Source organism: Berghia stephanieae, unplaced genomic scaffold (genome assembly GCF_034508935.2).
Source record: "Berghia stephanieae isolate SIO BIC M18660-M18661 unplaced genomic scaffold, UCSD_Bste_1.3 scaffold616, whole genome shotgun sequence".
NCBI classification, from domain to species: Eukaryota; Metazoa; Mollusca; class Gastropoda; order Nudibranchia; family Aeolidiidae; genus Berghia; species Berghia stephanieae.
The window spans coordinates 1,589-12,500 of NW_027627689.1; the positions used below are offsets into that span (position 1 = coordinate 1,589).

Sequence of the window (10,912 nt, forward strand, 5' to 3'; positions counted from 1 at the left end):
AAATCAAAAATTTCAAAATCTATCAAAGAGGCATCAAAAATAATAAACCATCCTCTTGATGGAGTAGAAAGAATTCATGGAAAAGCAATAGAAAGGAAAGCATTCTCAATTACCAACAATAGAAAAACATATTTTATACCATGAATTTAGTCGTTTACCATCTAGGAGAAGGTTTTGTCAGATTAAATGTAGAACTAACAAGTATAAATCAAAGTTCGTTCCATCAGCAATAAAAATTTTTGATATTTCATATGGTACAGAAAAACCAAGGATTGATTCGTTGACTGATTAACTGATTAATTTATTTAATGTAAGATTAACTGACCAATTGATAATGATGATAATTTTTGGTGTCGAATTGCCACAATCGTAACAAATTGAAAACGAAATGAATATGTTTATGTTGTGTATATCGCACGTGTGAAAGAAAGAAAGAAAGAGAGAGAGAGAGAGAGAAAGAGAGAAAATAAGGAGAAGTGAAATATATGTTCAATCTTACAGTTATCGTTTAACATTATAACAAGTGTAACTAAATGACAAATTGTCATATTTATGGACAATAAAGATCTATTATTATTATTATTATTATTATTATTATTTATTATTATTATTATTATTATTATTATTATTATTATTATTATTATTATTATTATTATTATTATTATTATTATTATTTGCTCGTATTACAAAACTAGGTCGTGCGACATCCGACGGGTTTTGCCATATCAGCATAAAAATATTACAATATCGTGATATGTGTTCACAAAAAGTAGACATTGATGCAATTTAACATTGAGGCAACAATCCTGTCTGTATCATTGGTAAGGCAAGGTATTAGACGCACATGAATTATGTGAATGTTTATGGTAGTTTAATGATGTTATGAAAACTATAGTATGTGAAATATTATTTTGTAACTTGCTGTACTGTAAACATTTCCATCCGTGCCAGTTTGAATTTGTACATATTACTTTAGATGAATGTTTAAAAAGAATTATGGATATAAGATTTGGAGAAAAAAAACGGTTTCTTTCTTTGTGGGTGTATATGTAATAATCATGCAGAAGATTCACTGCATTACAATAATCAGTTATAAACACATCCACCTTTAATCATATGGTCGTGGGTTCGATTCCCGCTTTGAGTGGCACTTAATAGAATCCCTGGAAAAGCTCATTACTTATATTTCCTCAGCGTATTCAGAATTAGAATAAGAATCTGGCCATCACAAACGTTTTCTCTGTCCGAAACAAACAATATACCCTAACAGGCGTTATGGCTAATCCTTCATGCTAAGTTTCTCCCTTAAGAACTCTGAGGACGATTACTGGACATTGAGTTATATAGATGCTTTAGGTTTGGTTTGGTTTTGTTTCGTTTTTAAATAATATATATCTATATATCATGTCATGTTTAAGTAAACACCCAGTGAACCTTTCGATTAGAACCAGGCTACGTAAAAATTTACTATAGGTCTTAGAATTGTTAATAAATAGATTGCAATTCGTTCATATAAGGGACCCGAGACTATTCGATTAGAACTAGGCTATGCATAAATTCACTATAAACCATATATATATATATATATATATATATATATATATATATATATATATATATATATAATTATACATCTGATTGATCGATAATTATAGGCCCATCTGATGTCATTGAATGGTTAGCCAGCCTCGTCTAGAACAGTTCTGTGCTAACATTTTGCCAATCTTGGATTTTTTTCAGGACCCTGCTTGAAGTTCTCTTATAAATCCTTGACGATTATGGTAGGGATCAATCATTCACTGTTATTTCTAAGGACGCTGGGATTGGAATAGCATTTGAGGTATGTCCCAACTTTGAGATTATTTACAGTAAGTATGAAAGAATATCAATTAATAATAATATATAATAAATAATAATAATAATAATAATAATAATAATAGAATAATAATAGATAATAATAATATAATAATAATAATAATATAATAATAATAATAATAATAATAATATAATAATAATAATAATAATAATAATAATAATAATAATATAATAATAATAATAATAATAATAATAATAATATAATAATAATAATAATAATAATAATAATAATAATATAATAATAATAATAATAATAATAATAATAATAATAATAATAGTAATAATAATAATAATATAATAATATAATAATAATAATATAATAATAATAATAATAATAATAATAATAATAATAATAATAATAATAATAATAATAATAATAATAATAATAATAATAATATAATAATAATAATAATGATGATGATGATGACAATAATGCTAATAATAATAATGATAACAATATTAGCAAGAAGAAGAAGAAGAAGGAGAAGAAGAAGAAGAAGAAGAAGAAGAAGAAGAAGAAGAAGAAGAAGAAGAAGAAGAAGAAGAAGAAGAAGAAGAAGAAGAAGAAGAAGAAGAAGAAGAAGAAGAAGAAGAAGAAGAAGAAGAAGAAGAAGAAGAAGAAGAAGAAGAAGAAGAAGAAGAGAAGAAGAAGAAGAAGAAGAAGAAGAAGAAGAAGAAGAAGAAGAAGAAGAAAGAAGAAGAAGAAGAAGAAGAAGATCCAATCTTGACAGAACTTCAACTGGCAAAGTTGAGAAATAAAACTTAGACGTTTTGATGACGTATATCAAAATAATGAAGTGCACCAAAAGTCTTGAGAGTGAGACATGAATGTTTAAAATAATATGAGGTGATATGAGTAATAGAATAGTGTTGCAGTCAAGGCGTAAATTTATGAGAGAAGTGAGTAACCAAGATTATATCACTCAGGCTGAAAGAAAAGTTTTGACTTATTCGAATTGAATTCAAAGAGAAGACTATTAAAGAAATGATGATCTAATATCAGAAATTAAAGTTTTTCTAAGCCTACAGAGATACAACTGAAGTGAGATGAACTTCGTTCTTATGTTCATATTACTAAACTAATACTTTAATGAAAAAGTGTGAATCATTGTTATTTGATAATGAGTGTCAATAAAAAAAAATGATATCCCACAAATTCTTAAGCTTAAGCTGTGAGCATTTTTATATAGGGCAATATCAAATAATTTGACAAATGCTCTGTACAAGGTGTCCTAAGACAACAGCAACACCTAGTGTGTAGGACAAGCCACAAAGCCTGTTAGGCGATATTATATTTTTTTTCGAACAGAGACAACGCTGTTAACGACCAGATATCCGGTTTACACATGAGTACGGTTAGAGAATGTTAATAAAGGACCTTTTTCCACGGACTCAACTATGCACCGTTCAGAGTGGAACTCAAACTCTGGACCTTCCGATCCTACAAAACAGTCACATACCACTACACCATGTGGCCGCACATAGTTTATCCACATAAAAAAAATATTAAGGATGCATGTTCTGACTTGGGCGTTTCTGATATTTTCAGGCCCAAGGTAACCTGACAAAAGATTCTATCAACAATTTTCTCAAATTGACGATCAAAGACCCAGGCGAGGAAGACACTGGAACATACGTCTGTCTTATGTATTATCTTGATGAACATTTTCAAATGCATGAAATGAAGGCAGAAGTAAACGTAACGGTTGAAAGTAAGTTCTCTCTCTCTCTCTATTTTTCTCTATGTATGTAACACTCTCTCTTTCACTCTTTTTCTCTCTCACACTCACACACACACACACACACACAGTATATCTCTCTCTTTCTCTCTCTCTCTCTCTCTTTCTCTCTCTCTCTCTCTCTCTCTCTCTCTCTCTCTCTCTCTCTTTCTCTAGCTTTATTTCGTTTCATCAACACCCTAATTCCTTCTGTAGAGAAGTGTCCATTTTTTTTTCAAATTCTAAAAGTGAAAGTCTCTTCATGTATCAAATTATTATTATTTTCATTTTTTTTTGGTTCAATCTCATGAATGCTAGGCTGGCCTTGTTCAATGATTCTTCAAGAAGAAAATATCCGTTATACCACAAAGACTGTAACGGTTATCTCAATATAAAAATTGTTGCTTATATCGTGACAAATACAACGCATTTAGTCTTGTTGGCAAAGAGTGTGTTAAGACTATCTAGACAATGAGAGGAAATGTATGGGTTTACTGAACAAATATTTGGACAAGCAAAAACTACTCCACCATCGACACTTCATGACACTTAAGCAGAAAATAGAAATAGTTTTTCGATATAATTAAGCGGGCTCTATTTCTGTTTTTTTCCCCGTTTATCCCCGTATGTTCAACTGATAGAAAACGTGTTATTTACATATGAAATCTAATGTTTATCACATTGTATATGACGTCAACGATAACTTTTCTGTATTTTGTCAGGATTGCTGAATTTAGATTTTAGTATCAGGAATGAAACGCTCCATCTATCTCGACTGTTCTATCTTGTCAAATCTTTGTTGACTTGTTGACGACAATTTATTGACATTCGACGACAACAATCTTAAGCTGCTACAAGGATAATGTTATGTTAATCTTACAGAGATGTGTGAAATTCATTTTTATCTTTGTCTTTGAGTAAGGACTTTTACTCACATTAACATATCCGACTCTACTATTGATTGTTACAACGTCAGAGACAGCAACAAATATCACACACTATCATCCATCAAACAATAATAGTCTTTGTGGTAAGAGTAAATTTAAAAAGACCCAATATAGATAATATATGAAAAATCCCAAAACATGTTGATTACAGTAACAAGATAAAATTGCTAGAATAACCGACCCTAGTTTGTTCCACATAAACTTTATAATTACATGACTTTCTAATAATTTGTAAAACTATTTATCCATCAATCATTTGTAATTTTATTACAGATGAGGATATCACTGTAATTGTTAAATATTTGTTAGAGAGAATGACAACATTGGAAAAAAACGGCCAAGAACTTAAAGAACAAGAGAAAAGCATGCAGGAAGAAGGTATGTATATATATTAAGACTAACTCAAATGATGGATAAGATATTTGACATGTTATTTCATTCATATTGATACCCAACATTGTAATTTATTTTATCATAACATTTCATATGTTAAGACTGATAACTTTCATAGAACATAACAACTATTATACAGTAGGTACATGGAACCAAATCGTTCACACACGAAACTATATTTCCTTATTTCAGTCACCAAGCTTAAAGATAAACTGGCCGAGCAGGACACAACATTGATGGAGCAGGAGAAAAAACTAAAGGAACAGAGGAAAGACAATGAAAAAGGTGAAATATTTCTAGAGAGTAAATTGCATTTGATCTTCCTAATAAAATCATCGTTTCTCCACAGATGAAATCAATTCATTTATAATTTGCTTTGTCATTAATTTTTGTTCTGCTAAAATGAAAAATCTGTTTTATTCTCAGTTCATAAATCATTTCAAAACAACAAAAATTTACATTAAAATTGGATTTTATTTAGTTGGTTGTCTTTATAACCGGATTAATTTTATACAAGATTTGGAATTTCAGAATTGCTATTAAATGTTCTCACATGTTACAAGTTAGTGCTCTGACTATCACTATCATTGCTAAAGTATGACGACGTTATTAATCTATTTTTTTGTCCAGTGCAGAGTTCTTGTTTTGTTTCTATTCAATGTCAAATCTTAAATTGACAAAGAAGATGCATTGCAGTTTTGTACATTATATAATATCTTACGATAAATTACAAGTTTAGTTCTTAACAATCACTTTGAAATCATGTCTCATTTTAAAATCTCGAATAGTCCTTTTATCTAATAATAAATTATCAAATAATTAATTTGATAAACATTAGAGTATTTAGACTTACATTGTAAATATGTAATTTTGACATTTACTATTTAATCTTTATAGGTCTATATAAAATTGACACTGCCTATAGAGTGACACAATATATATATATATATATATATATATATATATATATATATATATATATATATATATATATTTATGTACATCATAGCACAGTGATTCATCTTAAATTGACACTTGTTATACAATGGTGCAACAAACATATACTATAATATATCAACACAGCGTTTGAAGTATATAAAATAAGATCATATTCTTATTGTACAATGGTATAGTGGGATATTATAATTTATCCTACATTGTCTGAAGTATATAAAATAAGATGAATTCTTTTAATGTACAGTGCTATACGGAGAGATTCTAATCTATCAATGCATTGTTTGAAATATATAAAATAAGATGACATATTTTGTTATACAATGATATAGCATGAGATTATAATGTAATAAACTATGGCAATACCAATTGTAAATTTTCAGCAATAGATAAATAAAGTACATTTTATCCAATTTTATCTCATTAATGCAGCGTTTTGAAAATAAACAGTAAGTATATATAATATTATAGTGACAGATCATGTGTGAATGTCAAACTCTCTCTCTTACTCTCTCTCTCTCTGTCTCTCTCTCCCTCTCTCTCTCTCTCTCTCTCTCTCTCTCTCTCTCTCTCTCTCTCTCTCTCTCTCTCTCTTTGCCTTTCAAGATTTACAAACACGATACATTTCATACTGAAACTAAATTATATGTATAGCACAGATATGAACGAACCAAATATATTTATCCTTCATCCTTCTTCTCTCCCTCTTGACAAACACTAGACGAATATAATATAAAACAGAACCGCATGTACAATCTCATTATAATAGAAACAGCTCAATTTTTGTAAATACAGGGGATATATTTCTTCCACGTTTGTGATTTATGAAGCAAATCTGAATAAGAAAAACATGGTTTGTGTCGTAAATAATATGACGATTATATTCATTTATTAAAACCGAGTTACATTAAATTATAGTCTTTAATATTCTATACACAGTCTCGTCAAGAATTGATTTGTTGGAAGAAATGGAAAAGAACCAGAATCAATCTATAAAAGATTCCATGGACAAAGGTAATACTTAGATTCAATCGATTTACTTTTAAATTATATGGAAAAATTCTCCTATGGATATACATATATGTTAGACTATATTATAGAGTGTGATTGGTCAAGGGTACAAGCATATATTATTTAAGGTTCATCATACTGGCTATTATATCACCAAATGAGACAGAGGGGTAGAAGTCGATACACAACTTTGATGAGCAAAATCAACTTTGCATTCAGCTAAATTCCTGTGAATATGAAATTGAATTTCCTTCAAATTTTGTTATCTAAAAAAACATTTGAATAAGAAAACTAGTTTTTTTCTCTTTAAAATATGGAAGATTCTCCTTCATTTAATTTCTTTACACAGTCTCGTCAAGAATGGATTTGCATGAAGATTTGGAAAAGAACCAAAATCAATTATAAAAGATTCCATAGAAAACACTTAGATAACACACATATCTTTATATAAACTAGTTCCTATTTCATAACGTAAAACTGTTTCTACTATGAATATACATATATTGTAGATTATATTATGGTGTGCCATTGGCCAAGGTAAACTCATAGATCATTTAAGATTCATGGCACTCGCTAATGTATCAACAAAAGAGGCTAGATTGTTAAGGAAGGAAGAAACAGACATCTATGACAAACTGCTATCTCAACATTGTGATGTTTCCTTAAAATTATTACACAATAATAATGTATAAATGTAGCGTCTGGAAATCGCTTAATAAGGTGAACAATTTTACTATAAATTGTTGTGATAAACACTTGCCATCAACAATTATATATTATAATATATCAATACAGCGTATAAAAGATATAAGATAAGATGAAATATATTGTTATACCATTATATTCTATGAGATTATAATGTATCAAGAATGCGTTTGAAACACATAAAATATAATGACGCATCTTGTTATATACAATGATAGAGTTTCGATTATAATGTTTTAAACTATGGCAATACCAAATGTAAACTTCTAGAAATGGATAAATATATTTCATTGTTTCCTATCTTATCTTTTTTTTAATGGAGCATTTAGAATCTATCAAATAAAGTTATATAGTGAAAAATCATGTGTGAATTTTAAACCCTCTCTTCGCATATCAAGATTTTTTTATACTGATATGTGATAAACAATCAACACACAAACTAAATATTTAAACTAAAATTTAAAAGCAATACCTAACAGTTATATAATATACAACTTTGCTGATAAAAAAGCAAGTTTTACAAAATAACATTTAATCCCAAAAGCAATCTGAAGAAGAAAACTTTTGTTTTTATTGAAAAAATTGATGATTTTCAAATATTAGTATGGAAGGGTTTACATTAAATTTAAAATAAACAACTTAAATTTTTATTTCCACAGTCTCGTCCAGATTTGATTTGTTGGAAGATTTGGAAAAGAAGAAGACTAAATCTATAAAAGATTCTATGGACAAAGGTAACGCATAGTAAAAAACACACATAATTATATTTTAAATATCAATTCACTGTTATTTCAAGTCAAATCAATTCTACTATAAAAATGCAGATATCTAAGAGTATCTTGTAATGAATCGGGCGCTCCCAGAGGACCGGTAGAGCCAAGTACCCCGAGACGTCACAAAGAGAAACGAAAAGACTTGGAGAATAAAAAGAGGGAACTCGTTCATAAGTTCCCTCCGTGTGGAAGGTCAATCCACTGTACTGGACCTAGCATGATCAGAAGTAAGAGAAAGACGGTCCAAGTTTCACGGCTAGACAATGGTAACAATAAATTGAAGGACACCAAGATTTACAAACACGATGCATTTCATACAGAAACTAAATTATATGTATAACACAAATATGAACGAACCAAATCTATTTATCTTTCATCCTTCTTGTCTCCCACCTCACAACCACTAGGCGAATATAATCTAAAACAGAACTGCTCGAATGGCGGTATTCTGTTCAACTGGACGAAACTTAGAAGAATTCCCTCTGATTTCCCGCGCTTTGCTTATTTAGCACCAGGGTCGAACCCGGGTTGGCTAAAAAAGTGTTCAAAATCCAGGCAACGCGTGGGATGTAGGGTCCACTCCGAGCTCCTTTGGTTTATGTCTTAGCAACCATTGCCATTCAAATTCTAACTTTCACATCTGCTTTGCTGGTCTCATCTTCGGTGTGCAAGTATCTGAAAGAGGTGACTTGCTTTAGGATTTCACCATTGAAATTGATTCTCACTAAGGGTTGTCTCGGCTCTTCCCTAGAATATGTGACTTTTCGAATTTGATCTCCATCCCGTATGTACAACCTCTTTATAATAGAAACAGCTCAATTTTTGTAAATACAGGAAATATATTTCTTCGAATTTTGTAATTTATGAAGAAAATGTGAAAAAGAAAACCATGGTTTGTGTCGTAAATAATATGACGATTATCTTCATTTAGTAAAAGCCGAGATACATTAAATTATAGTCTTTAATATTCTTTACACAGTCTCGTCAAGAATTGATTTGTTGGAAGATTTGGAAAAGACCCAAAATCAGTCTATAAAAGATTCCATGGACAAAGGTAACACTTAACTATTACACACATCTTTTTATGTATACCGTTTACTTTTACATTATATGAAACCAATTCTAATTTGAATAAACATATATGTTAGAGTATATTATAGAGTGTGATTGGTCAAGGGTACACTTACAGATTATTTAAGGTTCATCCTACTGGCTAATATATCAACAACATATCTCCTACATTCATCTAATTTCATGTGAATATGAAAATGAATTTTCTTAAAATGTTGTTATTTATAAAACATATTTTAATAAGAAAACTATTAAAACTATTTTATTCCTCTTTAAGATATTGACGACTCTCTTACATTTAGTTAAGGTAGGGTTACATTCTATTAAAATCTTTAATTTCTTAACACAGTCTCGTCAAGAATTGATTTGTTGGAAGATTTGGAAAAGACCCAGAGTCAATCGATGAAAGATTCAATGAACAAAGGTAACACTCATAGATAACACAATATCTTTATATAAACTATTTAATGCTATATAATGTGAAATTGTTATATGAATATACAGATATTGTAGAATACGTTATAGAGTCTGATTGGTCAAGGGTAAACTCACAGATTATTTAATGTTCATCATACTGGCTAATAATATAACAACAAAAGAAGATAGTGTTAGAAGTCGATGTAGGAAGAGAACGACAACAATGACAAACTGCTATCTCACCATTGTGATGTTTACTTTAAAATATTACACAATCATAATGTATAAATGTAGCGTCTGGAAATCACTCAATGAGGTGATATATTTTAATATCAATTTTTGGGATAAAAACTATCTCTCTCTCTCTCTCTCTCTCTCTCTCTCTCTCTCTCTCTCTCTCTCTCTCTCTCTCTCTCTTTCTCTTTCTCTTTCTATCTAATTCTCTCTTTCTCTAACTCTATCTATATATCTATCTCTCACTCTCTCTTTCTCTCGATCTCTTTGCCTTTCAAGACATTTTATTGATATGTCATACTGACCTAACACACAGACTGAATTTAACTCGAGTTTAAATTCAATAACTACCTGTTATATTATACATAACGTTGTTGAGCAATCAAGTTTTATATAAAAACATTATTCTGTGTAACAATACCAAATATTTTTTCATCAAATTTTGTGATTCTAAAACATATCTGAACAAGAGAAATATTGACGATTTTGCAACTTAAGTATCGAGAAGTTTAGATACATTTAAATTCTATCTTTAATTTTCCTCCCACAGTCTCATCAAGATTTGATTTGTTGGAGGATTTGGAAAAGAAGCAGAGTAGATCTATGAAAAATTATATGGACAAAGGTACACGTAGATAAAACATAAATATTTATATAAACTATTTACTGTTATTATATGTCAAACGAATTCTACTATGAATATACATGTATGTTATTGTATATTATAATGTATGATGTGTCAAGGATTTGTCGAGATTATTATAATTTTAATATATATTTCTTGTTAAATTGTGTGAAACCAATTTTACTATGA

General features: G+C 29.3%; 1 protein-coding gene across 1 annotated transcript in view; it reads left to right on the top strand.

Annotated features, from left to right (window-relative positions):
• The first annotated feature begins 3,399 nt into the window (after positions 1 to 3,399).
• Positions 3,400 to 10,912, top strand: part of LOC144962120 (uncharacterized) — an 11,270-nt gene continuing 3,757 nt past the window's right edge. Inside the window, exons 1-8 of the mRNA XM_078895079.1 lie at positions 3,400 to 3,587; positions 4,814 to 4,918; positions 5,126 to 5,218; positions 6,827 to 6,901; positions 8,263 to 8,337; positions 9,356 to 9,430; positions 9,797 to 9,871; positions 10,649 to 10,723. Of these exons, the coding sequence (XP_078751205.1) occupies positions 3,521 to 3,587; positions 4,814 to 4,918; positions 5,126 to 5,218; positions 6,827 to 6,901; positions 8,263 to 8,337; positions 9,356 to 9,430; positions 9,797 to 9,871; positions 10,649 to 10,723 (640 nt within the window). The 5' untranslated portion in view covers positions 3,400 to 3,520. The remainder of the gene's footprint in view (positions 3,588 to 4,813; positions 4,919 to 5,125; positions 5,219 to 6,826; positions 6,902 to 8,262; positions 8,338 to 9,355; positions 9,431 to 9,796; positions 9,872 to 10,648; positions 10,724 to 10,912) is intronic.